The sequence below is a fragment of the Lampris incognitus genome, chromosome 17, assembly GCF_029633865.1.
Source record: "Lampris incognitus isolate fLamInc1 chromosome 17, fLamInc1.hap2, whole genome shotgun sequence".
Taxonomy (NCBI): domain Eukaryota; kingdom Metazoa; phylum Chordata; class Actinopteri; order Lampriformes; family Lampridae; genus Lampris; species Lampris incognitus.
Window position 1 is genome coordinate 24,878,918 of NC_079227.1, and position 15,839 is coordinate 24,894,756.

The 15,839-nt window shown below is 43.7% G+C and overlaps 1 protein-coding gene across 1 annotated transcript in view; it reads right to left on the minus strand.

Annotated features, from left to right (window-relative positions):
- The window catches only part of LOC130127490 (calcium/calmodulin-dependent protein kinase type II subunit gamma-like), a 50,945-nt gene that overhangs the window by 13,693 nt on the left and 21,413 nt on the right, over positions 1–15,839 (minus strand). Inside the window, exons 5-14 of the mRNA XM_056297153.1 lie at positions 15,768–15,833; positions 14,434–14,506; positions 11,880–11,982; positions 10,367–10,450; positions 9,855–9,949; positions 8,330–8,452; positions 8,158–8,241; positions 7,888–7,930; positions 5,896–5,958; positions 2,946–2,986 (exon numbers count right to left, since the gene is read on the minus strand). Coding sequence (XP_056153128.1) covers positions 2,946–2,986; positions 5,896–5,958; positions 7,888–7,930; positions 8,158–8,241; positions 8,330–8,452; positions 9,855–9,949; positions 10,367–10,450; positions 11,880–11,982; positions 14,434–14,506; positions 15,768–15,833 — 775 coding nt within the window. The remainder of the gene's footprint in view (positions 1–2,945; positions 2,987–5,895; positions 5,959–7,887; positions 7,931–8,157; positions 8,242–8,329; positions 8,453–9,854; positions 9,950–10,366; positions 10,451–11,879; positions 11,983–14,433; positions 14,507–15,767; positions 15,834–15,839) is intronic.

Sequence of the window (15,839 nt, forward strand, 5' to 3'; positions counted from 1 at the left end):
ATAATTAACACTAGAACGACCGGGATTTCACTCCTACCTAAAACGACCATATGCCGCCAAAATGACTGCCAGTTTTTAAACTATATTCTGTCGAGATAAATACCCAATTGAGATATCAATGCATTGCATATGTTAGTATGTCTGTTAGGAAATGACTGACACCAAAATTAACATTTTAACAACTATACTATTTTTAAACAATTTAAACTTCGGAGAGACATGGTCGAACTTGAATAGCAAAATTGAAAAAGTGAAAATATTACCTGAAAAACAAAACGGAAAACACATATTGCTAATCTGACAAATGTAACAAGGCCTATAAAACGTGAAATGTAAAAAAGAACTGAAAATAAATATTGAAACAGTCCCAAACAACGACTGGAACTTAAAAACTACTAGAACGACCATGGGCCGTCAAAATGACCACCCACGGTTTTTAAACTCTATATTCTGTCTCTACACTGGGCAGCAGCAGTGTAGTACCTGTAGCTGACGGATGAGCCAAACCGTCTGGCCAACGGTAGCTTCAGGACAACAGGAGGCATGCTGGAAACTCTAGTATCTGGTCTCCTGTACTGCGGGCAGAAGGCAATGGTAAACCACTGTCTATTCATTACCGAAAACCCAAAATATGCTTAACATGTTGTTGAGCATGTTTTTTGGCGGCCAACATCATAGCTGATGATGCCGAAAGAAGAAGATTCTGTCAAGATAAATACCCAATTGAGATATTAATGTATATGTTTGGAGTCAGTGGCGTGCTCAGTCCTCTCTGTAGTTAAGTAATATATTTGTTGGGTGCTCTTTGGTCGAAGGTTAGTAGTTTCAGATGAGAAAAAGAGAACAAATCTCTCTGACCAAGGCACTCCGTGTAATTAAAATGTCTTTATTGAAACTTAGACATATCCAAAAAGGACCTAAAAATGCCCACGCATAGCGGCTCGGGCCTTCTTCAGGGCATAGTCATAATTACACGGAGTGCCTTGGTCAGAGAGATTTGTTCTCTTTTTCTCATCTGAGATATCAATGTATTGCATATGTTAGTATGTCTGTTAAGAAACCACTGACACCAAAATTACCATTTTAACAATTTTAATACTATTTTTCAAACAATTTAAAGTCACCGCTGTCCAACGCCTGTAAATACCACAACGCCTCAGTGGTAGTCATGGTGCGTCTGTAACCAGACATGTTGGCAATAATCAAAAATCAAGTTTAGACTATTTCTCTGCACTGGAGAACGCTAGTGTGTCTCTAGGACAGAGCAATGAACTTCGCAAAGGAAATGATGCAACTAACACACGTCATAAATAGTGATGTCGCGCACGATCACGCGCAAATTACGAGCCGTCTTTTTGACGGCTCACGGTTGTTTTAGGTAGAGCTTATCATAACTTTTTTTGTGCAATTGATCTAAAACTAATTTTAATGCAAATATATGCAATTTTAGGACCATTCAGGGAACGGCAGGTCTGTAACCCCCCCCCCCCAACAAAGTTATCAAACTTTGAAAATCCAAGACTATCAAAATGACAGCCTTGGTCGTTCTAGTGTTAAGCCTTCCGTAGTCAGATTACTACACTTTTAATTTTATGAAACGAGATGTTGGTATAATTGAGATATAATAATTAGGCACATACTAGAAGCTAATTAATTTTGGGTTACCTTTTGTAGCACTAATGGAGGAGACGAGTGCATCAAGCATCCCCAGGGAGCAGGCTCTGGAAGGTACACATCCTGAACTTACATATTGTTGATAATGACACAAAAGGTGTCACACATAGTTTTCCTTAACGATAATAACCTTGGTGTGGAATGGTTCGACTTTGACTTTGTGAGGACGGCCACTCATTCATTTTTATCCCAGAGCATTCATTGAAAAGACGAAGAATGTTCATGGAGTTGGAAGACACTCCGAACGTAATCGAGCCAGATGAAGTACAGCGTTACCTGCAGAGTCACTTCACTGTCAACGAGTGCCACGAGGACGTCCTTGTCTTTTGGAGGGATCACTGTTATACATACCCTCTCCTCTCCATGGTGGCTAGAGCGGTGCTGTGCATCCCAGCAACAAGTGCATCCAGTGAGTGCGCTTTCAGCTCAGCTGGTCGTGTGCTCAAAGGATGTCGAAATAGGTTAAATCCTGGAACTGTGGACTCTATTTTTTTCTAGACAGTGCAGCCAAACTCTAGGCTGAAAAAGACAGTATAGACCTCTCATATAAAACATCTCTCTGTGTTCAAATAAACAAACGGAGATGGAGCAAAAAGGGAATTGAGAAAGAGAAAGAAAGAAAGCAACAGATTATACTGTATATGTTTGTGCATGTGTGCATATATGTGTTAAGGAAAAGAGGGTGGAAGGGATAAAAATTAAAGAAAGGCTACTATTTCATTAAAGTTCACCATTAAGAAATGAAGGATGCATCGCTTGTGTGTGTGTGTGAGAGAGAGAGAGAGAGAGAGAGAGAGAAATGTCTTGCTGCTATTCAACAATAAAGAACGCCGTTTGGAAGAATTCGTCTATTTATTTAGTAGCCTAGACCCCGAAGCTATTAGGCTAATATTCAATAGGCTACGCCTTGCAATCAGTGTATTATGTTGGGCAAACAGCCCAAAATTGAAATAGTCCAACACTGCTCATTTTGCTGTAGCCTGGGCTAAATTTGGAGGTTTGCGGGTCCAGTCAGGTTCAGGTGGTTAATTAACGCATATTTTAGCGGGTCAGGCAGTGCGGATTGACTCTGATAACGAGTCGGGTGGGTGCGGGTATTAAAAAACCCTGACCCGCGCATCACTACTTCCAAGCTACAGTATTAAAAGGGGCAGTGAGAAGTAGGGCAAGGCACAGAGAAGCACAGAGAGAGGGCAGGGAGACTGTGTGTTTGTGTGTGTTTGTGGAGGGAAGAGATGGGCTGCAAAGGAGAGAAGGTGAGACAACTTTACCTTGGCAGAATCAGACTTCTTGTTGAGTAAACTTTTGCATGCTGTAAAAGAGAGAGAGAGAGAGAGGGAGACATTGAGAGGGGATGAGTCTCTCAGCTGACCAATGTATTAGTTCCACTCAAGCCAGTTCCATTCACATCTTTCTCATCAGCAAACAACCACCACCAGCAACAGACCAAATCTATGATGTGAAGGATATATGGAACTCCATAACTGCAACTTTAACACAACGTCAGCCTGGTAGTTGTATTTCAAACTGCTAGTGAGCTACATGCGTCTAATGGATATGGGAGCATTTTCTCCTTTGCTTCACAGGTTGTTACACTCTGCGAAACCCATTCACATCATAATCCATTCATCGCCATCTGGGGGATGAGCGGAAACCTGAGAGCAAAGTAAACTTTCTCAATCCATTTCCTCTCTGACAGCCCCAGCCGATCTAAGAGAATGATGGCTAGACCCAAACTGCCGCCAGGGCTGACAAGGCTGAGCCAGGTTAATGTAAATCATTGATTTCCTTTAAATGCTCCTGTCATCTCCCCGCAGTCTAAAGCTCTCGACAGTCTGTTACCTCCTTTCCTCTTTCTTATGTACTGATACACGTGTACGCACCCAGACACACACACACACACACACACACACACACAAAACCACACCAACACATAAAGACAGATTTTTGGGTTCCAAAATCTCATCTTGTGTTTCTTACCTTCCAAAACCAAATGGAAGAGGAGAAGAGAGAAAAAGGGGAGGTTGAAAGACGGCTCAGTATTACAATTCAAGAGAAAAGAGGCAAGGGACCAAGAGTGTTTTAGGAACCAAACAGTTGCCTGTTGTAATTCATGCTCCACAACCTTGTTTGTGGTGTAGAAATGCATGTTTTATCTTTGCCTGGCCATGCAGCAACCAAAAAAATATAAAAATACCTACAGCCCCTGAGATGCAGGATGCATAGCTTTCATTCCGCAACCAGGAAAGTGTGTGTGTATGTGTGGCGGTAGTGGGGGGGGGGGGGGTCCGGCTACCATCTCTACCACAATAGCAAACAAGTGTGAATACCGTCAGCGTGTGACCATGTTTCAGTGCTCTCTGAATGTACCCCTCCCTCCAGCTTCCCTCAAAGACAGTTATAACCAATCTGACATGACTGGATAAGTGGAATCAGACAGTCTACCACAGGTAGGATACACTTTGCTCCAGTAACATATCAGATCAATGATTACTGGGGAGGAATACATTAGGAAAGCCTCTGAAGGTGCACCTCACATGTATATAGGGAATCACCACACAGGACATCCACATGCGAAAGGCAGCAAGGCAAACATGTCTCTCTTTAAACACATACACACACGCTTCAGTCACACACTTCTGTCATACTGTGCTATGACGTCACTGGGAGAGACGGAGCATCATAAGCAAACTGCCAAGCCTTGCCTTAGCAATACAAAAAAAATGTGTACGGTAGCAGTTAGAAGGGCCAGAGTTCAGCAGTGGCAAGTGACATCATCATAGGAATAGGCAAATCAGAGGCAGACAACTGGAGGTGGGGCTCCTTTGGATCACGGATGTCATATGTATTCACAGCACTTACGAAAAGATGATTGGTCCGGTCTCAGTGAGGAAGCCTCACAATTGGAGGGCTCTAACTGACAATCATGCCATAACTGTCATCCTGATTCGCAGCACACCACTCACACAATCCAGGGTTATCACCCAACTCCCCATTGGCTCACCCATTCTCCAATGAGGCCATCTTTCAGTGTCATTTCTCCATGCACACAACATCTCTATTCTAGCTACAGGGAGAGTCTATTTAAATAGAGGTGTATTATGCGCTGTAGGGCAGAAAGGATTCTCTACTTTAAAAAGGTGACAGAGAATCTAGTCTGCTCTACAGTGTCTAGTTCTAATACTGTCCATTTGAGCCCTGGAGCCACCTTAGGAATCGCCGACCTTCACCATCCCTCCCCACCCAGAAGGATGAGAGCTCAGTTTTAATACTTAAAAAAGAGTAAAGCATCATTCCCTCCTTGGAGGAATAACTGATCTAATGTATCACAGGGTAGTTGACAGCAACATGGCTGCATACTTGCTGTCACATCAGCTTAAGCATTACTTCCAAGGAGGCAAGGAGTCCCTTTTCAAAGTACTAAAACAGATCCGGGGGAGGCAGACGAGACAGGGGATACTGTTAATCTGGGGAGATTCATCAAGAGGGCTGTGTGACATTGATGGCTTTCACAGTTGGCTCCGGCAGTGTGCCACCGGGACAGCCCACCCATCCTCCGTCTGTCTAACCCCCCCCCTGCCTCCAGCTCCTTCAAATCCACCCCTCCCCTGCCCTCTGACCAAACCCAGGTCCGACGATGGCAGCACGCCAACCCAGCTCCTGCCGGCCCCTGCAGGATAAATCTCCAACCCCAAGATACACGCCACATCCCCCATCCAACTACACCCAATTCCCATACCCACCCTCATGGCTATGGCTAGAGGAGAGGAGAGAGGGAGTAGGAAGCAGTTGGGGAATTGTAATGGAGCTTGCCTGTAGAGACGACCAATTAGCAAAAAGGTGGGAGGCTGAATGGAGGATGCAGGAAGAAGGATGAGTGGGGTTGGATGGAATGTGAAAATGTAAAAGTACTTTTGAGATTTGGTGAAGTCAAGTGGGAGTTCAACTGAACTGATAACCATGAAGTGATGCTGATGTGTTAGAGCAGACATACGTGGGGCAACATCTTATGTTGATGAATGATACACATCATAGAGAGAGTTTGCAGATTTGTGTGTGGGTTGGTAGGGAAATGTGTTCTAGAGTATGAGGGAAGGCTTGCAGAGGCTGCATGCAAGAGCTTGGATAGGGATGAAGTAGGGAAACCCTGTACTATGACCCTATAGCGAGGAAGTAGCTTTGTATGTAGAGAGGAAGGATGGGCGTGTCTTTGGGACGTACCTTCCTGAGCCAGCGAGGCAGTGGAGGAGGCGGCAGCAGCAGAGTTGGTATGCTGCCGGCCCACTAGTGGACAGAAATGCTACAGTTGGGAGGGGCTATGCAAATTAGGCAAGGCTATCTTACGAGTGCTATGTTGTTCAAGTTTGGCCCTAGGCAAGTATAGGGAGTGCTAGCTCCAGCCCAGCCATATTACACCTCGACTAAATCTTTGTGAATGAGGTGTAATAGAAATGGACTAAAGCAAAAATGTGCAACCCTGTGCCTCCCTGGGTCAAGTGTTAAAAGGGATAGTTCAGTTTCCAGGGTTTTTACTAGAGAGTCAATCAAACACGTGGATATGTTTTTTATGTCTACGCATGTGGTTTGAAGGTATGTTGAACTGTGTGCTTAGCCTAGCTTAGCTCAGTTGCCGGATACCGGGATCATTAGCTGTTCCTCTCAAAAAAAGGAAAATATACCCCCTCTGAAGCCAATCGTTAATACTTTTAACTAGTTAGTCCAACATAAAAGTGACACTGACATCAAAATCTGAAAATTCCTATTGACAGGCTATGTTCCGAGTTGGAATGTGGCCATGAAGAAATTCAGTGGCCAAAACAGCGCGTCTGCAACCACTCGAGAGAGATCTGTGATTGACTGTAGATGGTGTCCAATTACAAATTGTGCCAGTGGACACGTAGACACCAGTCAATTTGCATATAGGGTTACACTGCCCACTATACTATGTATGAGAGCTGTAGATAACTGGATCCATGTCAAACATCACCGCACTATCGCTCATGTTTAAAGCCCTAAAATAAAAACTTTATATCCACGTACCTGTGTGATATTGTTGTTTGTAACAGATTTTGAGTTATGAAGTCAAAATACTCACCGAATTGTGATATTAATCGACATTTATCGGTCAGTTATCATGTCGGCGGACATGAGCGGTATGGGCGGGAATGGCAGCACAGTGACGTTTGACATGGATCCACCCACCCAGGAAGACAGTAGCTAATAGCTTTGAATTCATAAAACCACACCTATTTTCAGTTATGATTCAAACTCCCAATGTTAAAAAATGTGTTCAGAAAGGGCATGTCAGTCTCTCTTTAACAGTTTTTCTAAACCAATGTTTTCACAAGTACATGTAAAACTCTAAAAATTAGATTAGAGTTTGGATCTATTTTTCCATAAAAGGCACATCCGTTGTCTTCTGCAAAAGACGGATTTAAGAATTACTGAAAAATAGCTAAGCTAGGCTAAGCGCACCGTTCAATATACCTTCAAACTACATGCAGATATAAAAAAAAAAGGTATCCACGAGTTTGTCTGATTCTATGTAGATAGGACACACAGTAAAAACACCAGAAACTGAACTATCCTTGTAAAATCTTTAGCTGTATATTAAGTAAATCCCAAAGGCTGAGGACACAGGTTTAAACCAGCAGACCTCTCAGCAGGTTGAGACATTAGAACATTCTTAGTAACCTCCTGTTAGAACACCACACCTGTCACTTATATACAAAATCTCAATAAACTTTGAGCCTCCCACTCAAGGACAGGCAGGCGCTCAGACACTCCAGAGCCAGCAGAAAGAAGGGAAACAGACACTCACACATATGTAAGCTCTCTCTCTCTCTCACACACACACACACACACACACACACACACATACACACACAGGGAAAAATACATTAGCATGGGTAACGACATCTGATACCCACGTATGTTACATAATTTCAATATCAGATTTTGGACCCACATCAGTCAGGATGCAAGGTGCTCATAATATTAATACATCTCTACAGAAAAATTCTCTTATCGACTGAAGAAGAAAACTCCTTTTTTCAATCTCCTTTTCAATGTTGTAAACAAGCAAACTCTGTTAAGTACACACAAACACATTGTTATTTAGAGAATGAGTGGGTGAGTGTATGTGTTTGTGTGTGTGCGTGTCCACTCCTCCTCTCTTTCAGTGCCTGCTTCAGGGGCGGAGGGCACACCCACCTGAGAAGTTTCTGGACACCAGCATGGTGGTGAGAATGGCTCCCTGGAGAGAGAAGAAGAGAGAAGTGAGGGAGGCATAATGAGGCTATTTTTTATTTTTTTTTAAGTGAGATGTGTGAAAAGCAAGACTGTGAACTAATGTGCACAGATAAAATAAGGGAGTGAGGACAAAAGCCACGGGGACATTTTCTTGAAGAAGTGAGTAGTAGGTACGTACGTATGAGCAATTGAGGGATATGATAGAATGATAAGGGTCTATCAAATCATCACCTTGAGTTTTCGGCGAGCATTGAACTTGCGGAGACACTCAACAGTCTCCTGTCTGTGCATCATGGATGCCACTGTAGAACGTTGCTGCAAAAGGGAAAAGTGAGAGTAAAGTATATTTATACACACTTCGCATAGTGGATATGTGTATGTGTGTGTCTGTGTCAATACTTACACAGACCCAGGGGTGTTTGAGAGCCTGTTCAGCAGTAATTCTCTTTGCTGGGTTTATGGTCAACATCTGGTTGATTAGGTTCTTGGCTTCAGGAGTCACTGTGTCCCACTCTGGGGAAGGGAACTGAGGGATAGTGGCAGAAGTAGGGACGGGGGATAGGGAAAGAAAATTAAAGTGAGTCAATTAGAAATAAATACACATTTCCTAAACCTGCTTGTTTCAAGCTGGTCATCACGTGATACAATTACAACCATGATTTCTGGAGCCTGGGCCCTGGGTCAGAGTAAGCCGTCAAATGATGACCACAGGAAAAAAAGGTTTTCAGAAGCCCCGAACACCTAAACAAACACAAGGTTTCCATCTAACAATCAGATGAATTTTAATGAATCAGCTGGTTTAATGCAAAATATTGTTACATAAAAAAGTCAAGAACTGTTTAGGTTTCAGCAAGTCCGCCCCCTCCCCCCTTTCTCCCCAATTACCCTACTCTTCTGAGCTGTCCCGGTCACTGCTCCACCCCCTCTGCTGATCCAGGGAGGACTGCAGACTACTACATGCCTCCTCCGATACATGTGGAGTCGCCAGCCGCTTCTTTTCACCTGACAGTGAGGAGTTTCGCCAGGGGGCCATAGCGCGTGGGAGGATCACGCTATTCCCCCCCAGTTCCCCCTCCCCCCATGAACAGGTGCTCCGACTGACCAGAGGAGGCGCTAGTGCAGCGACCAGGACACATACCCACATCCAGCATCCCACCCGCAGACATGGCCAATTGTGTCTGGATGCCCGACCAAGCCAGAGGTAACACGGGGATTCGATCCGGTGATCCCCGTGTTGGTAGGCAATGGAATAGACCGCTACACTACCCGGACACCCAGCAAGCTCTCATTTCACATCAGTCTGTGTTGCCATTATTTCATTCTATTCGAAGATGCACATAAAAGGAAAAACGTCTGGTGATATTTTGACACAAAAACTAATAGCCATAGATCCACTTCATACATTGAAGTGACATCACATACGACATGTTGTGATAGCTGAATATGTGTGCATCTTTTTGCTGCAAACATCATAATCAAAGCAGTATTGAGAATACATTCTTCTCAGACAGCAGTCGGAGACCCCCCCCCCCTCCATCCCAATGGAAACTGCAATGTAAGTTGATTACCACTGAGACCAAGACAAGAGGATACCCCTTCTCTCTTTTTTCATTCACTCAGCCCCCCCCCCACACTCACGCGCACGCACGCACACACACACACACACACACACACACACACACACACACACACACACACACACACACACACACACACACACACACACACCCATCTCTGCAATGCGTCAAGGAGGCCCTGATAGGATCAATAGCTTTGGACCAGCTCTCAATTGGACACTATTAAACATTCACCAGTCTCCTAGCAAGCCTTTACTGCACCCCTCACACTTCGAAAAGTGAACAGACAACTCTGGGTGGGTGTGCACACATAGCAACCTACACACAATGCACACATAAACACACACTTACATCATAGGCCCCAGCTTTAATCTGTTGATAGAGTTTGTGTTGATCTTCATCCCAGAAGGGAGGATATCCAACTAACAGGATATAGAGAATAACACCTAAAGGACAGAAACAAAATGGAGGGATAGTCAAGATCCTAGAGCTCATTTTGACTATTTTGAGATGCAATCTCTTGACATTCAGAGATGGGAAATATGTTTTGTTGCCACTCATGACCATACAGTCGTCTAAATAAATAAAATGATGTTCTTTCAGTCAGATAAAGAAGGACTTAACGTGTGCAGGCAAATCTTTTTCATTTAACATCCAAGGAGACTGCTGGATTCCAAAAATAACTACTGCCCCGATTTTACAATTTTGAGTTTTTTTGAAGGAGAAAATACTTCCAAATGATACGAGATTAACTGTTAAAGTGGCTGGAAAATGTACCGTCCTAGGATATTTCTGGTTTTTGCTGATACTTTCCTATTGGGGAAAAACAATGAGTTTAACAGTAGACTTTTTCTGAGACTCACCACAAGCCCAGATGTCCACAGGCTTGCCATAGGGATCCTTTCTCAGGACTTCGGGGGAGAGATAGCCAGGGGTACCAGCAAAACCTGCCCAAAAGAAAAATACAAGTCACTGTTAACCAAAGCTGTTTTTTTTATGTCAGATGAATGTTCAAAATTGGGGTCGTTGTCAAATTTACATGAGTGGTTATGAGTGGTGAACTGTTGGACATAAGTTTAAGACCAGATTATGACACTGTAGTCACAGCCAAATGCCTATTAATCATACAGAGTGGGACAAACCCTGGCAGCTGGGCCCCTAGCCAAGGCACAATGACATAACCCTGAACTGTAATGTGTATACGAGCTTCTTAAGGAATACTCACAAGATTCTTTTGCTTCCATGTACATGTATGAATGTGTGTATATTTACACTGACCTATGTGACGGTGACTTCTTGTTCTGCATATACACCGATCAGCCAAAACATTAAAACCACCTGAGGCCAATGCCATCACGGAATACTGTTGCCATGAAGGGGTGTACTTGATCTACAACAATGTTTAGGTAGGTGGTACGTGTCAAAGTAACATCCACATGAATACAAGGACCCAAAGTTTCTCCACCAGAACATTGCCCAGAGCATCACACTGCCTCCGCCAGCTTGCCTTCTCCCCATAGTGCACCCTGGTGACACCTCTTCCCCACGTAAACAACACACACACACACAGCCGTCCACAGGATATAAAAGAAAACATGAGTCATCAGACCAGGACACCTTCTTCCATTGCTCCATGGTCCAGTTCTGACACTCACATGCCCATTCTAGGCACTTTCGGTAGTGGACAGTGGTCATCATGGGCACTCTGACCGGTCTGCAGCTACGCAGCCCCATATGCAGCAAGCTGCAATGCACTGTGTTCTGACAGCTGTCTATCATAGCCAGGATTAACTCTTTGAGCAATTTGAGCTACAGTAGCTCTTCTGTGGGATCAGACCAGACAGGCTAGCCTTCGCTGCTCATCTGCATCCATGAGCTGTGGGCACCCATGACCCTGTTGCCAGTTCACCAGTTGTCCTTCCTTGGACCACTTATGGTAGGTACTGACCACTGCATATCTAGAACACCCCACAAGACCTGCCGTTTTGGAGATGCTCTGACCCAGTCGTCTAGCCATCACAATTTGACCCTTGTCAAATTAGCTCAGATACTTATCTTTGCCAATTTTCCAAGCTCCCAACACATCAACTTTAGGAACTGACTGTTCACTTGCTGCCCAATATATCTCACCCCTTGACAGTGCCATTGTGACAAGATAATTCATGTTATTTGCTTCAACTGTCAGTAGTTTTAATGTTTTGGCTGATCGGGGCATGTGTGTATTATGTGTGCACGTGTTTCAGAGAAGGAGCCTGTGTGTGTGAATGAGTGTGGGTGCCAAGTATGCAGTGCTAAATACCAGATGTAATTCCAGATTAGATAATTGTCAAACTCATGCAGTGTGTATGTGTGTGTGTGTGTGTATGTGTTCTTTACCAAACCAGGCCTGCTGGTCTCCCTGCACCTCAATGGCAAGGCCAAAATCTGCCAGTTTGACTGCAGCTCCCTTCATCTTGCTGGCCAATAACAGGTTTTCAGGCTGAGAAAGTCAGACAACACAGACAGACACAAACAGTAGTGCACAAGGAGAAGCGATCAAAAGAGAGTAAGAAAAAGAGAGTGACAGGCATTCTTCAGCGAGTTTCAGACAGTGGCATAGAAAAGCTCTTTTCCTTTATATCCAGCATCCCTGTGCTTTGGAACATTTCCATTTGATGTATTTGACACAGCTCAGAAAGTGAATGAAAGGGGAAGGGGCTGGAATAGGTGTAAAAGGGGGTGATGGAGAGAGGGAGGAAATAGGAGAAGATGGGTGGTTGAGATTCTCTCCACAATGCCTTATATGGGCATGGGTTTGTAGTCATGGAGACCACTTGGGAGTCATTTAGGCAGCACTGCAGACTGAATGCTAAATGGAAAGTATACTTGGTGAGAGAGAGAGAGAGAGAGAGAGAGAGAGAGAGAGAGAGAGAGAGAGAGAGAGAGAGAGAGAGAGAGAGACAGAGACAGAGAGAGAGAGAGTGAGTGAGAGAGGGAGAGAGTGTGCGTGTGGCAGTGTTCTAAATGGCCGTTGTTTGGGCAGTATAACATAAAGGGCTGCAGTAAAAGCCCACTCACGGTAAAAGGCCAACAAATCAGACAGACAGCCCCGGAGGTAATAGTGTTATTCTCTGACCTGGAGCATGCATGCATGCATGTACGCAGACACCCCCTCACCCTCCATACATGCATGCAAGCATCATCTCTTGTGTTTCTCTCTGATTTTGCTTACAATTAGTGCCAAGTGTGTGTTTGTTTGTGTGTATATGTATATATACACACACACACACAGATATATACACACACACAGAGAGAGAGAGAGAGAGAGAGAGAGAGAGAGAGAGAGAGAGAGAGAGAGAGAGAGAGAGAGAGAGAGAGAGAGAGAGAGAGAGAGAGAAAGTATTAGGGCTGTCAATCGATTAAAGAAATCACGATTAATTGCTTTTTCCCTCAAGATTGAAGCTTGTAATAAGGGATATTTAAATGTAAAATCACAGAATTAATGCAGAATCAACACAAAGGAAGTATATTTAAATTCAAATACTATTGTTTAATTGCATCGTTTTAACTTTGAACACAGATTCTCTCCTGTGAACTACAGATTTCCTATAAAACCATCAAGGCAATCAAAACTGACTTGAAAGGCATATTTCTAATATGCACCAACAGAAATAATAACAAAACCCTGTCCTATATATTAAAGATCCAGTTGAATTTCAAAACCATCAAGGCCATTTAAATTAGATATGAGCTTAGAGGGCAATAATTTCTTGTATGCACTAATATCAATGATAATCAACAACAAAAAATGTGTTCCATGTTCAAGTGCCAGTTGAATTTAAAGTGTTGGGAATTCACGATGTTCATTACGTGTTCATAATGGTGCATCACAGAACCCCATATGCACCTCAATGGTACAGTATAGTAGAATATCTTGTATTCTCTATGAGGGGATGAGGGCTGGGAATAAATAAAGCCTACCACTGCGAGAAAGTGGGGACGAAGGTTATGCACTTAACACACCAGCGAGGAGCCAAGTAGGGGTAAAAAGACACCCCTTCAAATGCGCCGACAAGCAGGAGAGCGCACAACCCCGATATGCCTGTGAAACAGCCTCGCACAGCTGCCACAGGAACTAAGCAAAATGCAGCTGTGTTAATTGCGTTAATTTTTTAACGCGTTAAATATTTCAAATTGCAAAAATTACGTTAATTTTAACTAATATATACGTATATATATACATACATGCATATCAGATAACCACAGTCTTAATTACTGTAAATTTTATCCAAAATTAGTCAGTAAACCACAGAAAGTGGTCTGTTTATCATATTATTTTCAATTTTGTCAATCAGCAATAGGAGGGCAGCTCAAAGCCCCTCCTCCACTGTGTGATGTGATGTCACACAGGTTGTCATGGCAACCCCTGAGGTTCCTCTATGCCTTCACTCTATCTCTCATAATCAGCTCATTCGCAATAGACAGAAGTGTGTGCGCGCGTACCCAATGCACATGTGTGCTGTCCAAGTCCTTTGTTTTTCCTTGCCATAGGTGAGAATCAACCTCTGCCAACCAATGACTTGCAATCTGTGTCTTATTCTCATCATGTGGAAACACATGCACACGTGCATGTGCACACACATACCATACATAACAAGCTTAGCGCTATGGTCAAGGGCAGATGATAATCACCTGACCGGTATAAGAGAGAAAGAAATCAAGCTAGTTAGGAAGAACAGCTACTTGTAAGAGAGTGGTAAGAATCGAGAGGAGATACGGAAAGGAAGGAAGGGAAGAGACAAGGAAGAGGGGTGTAGAAAAAGAAACAGGAGATGGGGAGAGAGAATGAGTGTGAGAGAGAGAGATGAAGCAACCAAGAGACATCCATGTGTTGCCATGGCCACGAGCAGAGGTGTGTGCATGGTTGTCAAGGCAACGGGCAGCCACTCACCTTGAGGTCTCTGTGCACGATATCATGCTGGTGGATATGATTGACACTCTCCAAGATCTGACTAATGCACTGACTATGAGGGCAGAAAGATAGGAAAAGGGACAGACAGACAGAGATTTGTGTCACTGACCTCCATTCGAAATGATATATAATCCCCACCCCCTAAAACATACACAAAAAGAAAATAAAAAGGATCAATACCATTTCATACCAAACTCTTCAAACATACATTTACCAAAATCCCATTAAAAGATTGTCCTTGCTACATTACAAGCCATTGACAACATTAAATTTACGGTAAGCTGCACTGAGTAAACAAGCCCAACAAAATAAACTACTTAACAGATAATACTGCACTTTGCTTGTAGTACAGCAACTGTGGGTCACAGAATCCTTTTGTAATGAATCAGTGTGGAAGGCTTAGAAACAGCTATACAATAAAACTATGAAAAACGATTTTAAAGATCTCTTAAGCAGCCATCTATGTCCTCCACTGCTGTTATCACCAAAATCTTGGCCTGTGAGTCTATCTTTTCACAAGCCTGGTTTGAACAGGATTCATTAAAGGCTAATGGGCTGTTAAAAGTCCCTCTCTGCCAGTAACGAATCATCATCCTCGTTGCTGCTGGGTTTGGACTAGAGCTAAACAAAGCCTAGGGCTTAGAAAGATACCATGTTGGCTTCCATCATCTCAGGTTTGAGTTCATAACCTAACTTTGGACAGGCCCATGGGTCAAAGGTCAAACATAACCTGAGGGAGCGGGTGGGTCACCCAACCCTCCCTTCAAGTGTTTTGGAGCAAGAGAAAGAGAGTGCGTGCATATGTCTCCAAAGCCCCCTGTGTGCAAAAACAGACAAAGACCCCTAATCCAATTATACGACAGACTTCATAAGCTGCACAACACCCAACCACAAGAGAAAGGAGAGAGGACAATCTGGGAGGGGAGCAGAGGAGGCGAGGAAAAAGAGGAAGAAGTAAAATGGGAAGGCTTAAAGGTAGCATGGGGAACAGAGAGAACAATAGTAGTGGAGTGAGGAAGGGAGACGGGATGGCTAGAGGGAGGAGACGAGAGAGAGGGGCTGCATACTGATGCACTTGTTGACAAGGGGAATGCAGCTACTGACAAGAGTACAAGCAAACCGATAATCACTGTCAGGGTGTGTGGGTGTGTGTGTGTGAGTGCACTTACAAACACTAGTTATTTCGGTGGATCCTCTACGATAATGAATGTGTATGTATTATAGAACACATATGCCATGCTTATAGTGAAATGTGTGTGTATGTCGTGTGTTGGAACAAGTGTGAATGTGTTCAAACCATTTGAGGAGCATACCTGGCGTCGGCCTCGCTGTAATACTCCCTAGCTACAATATCTTCAAACAGCTCTCCCCCCGTCACCCTGGGA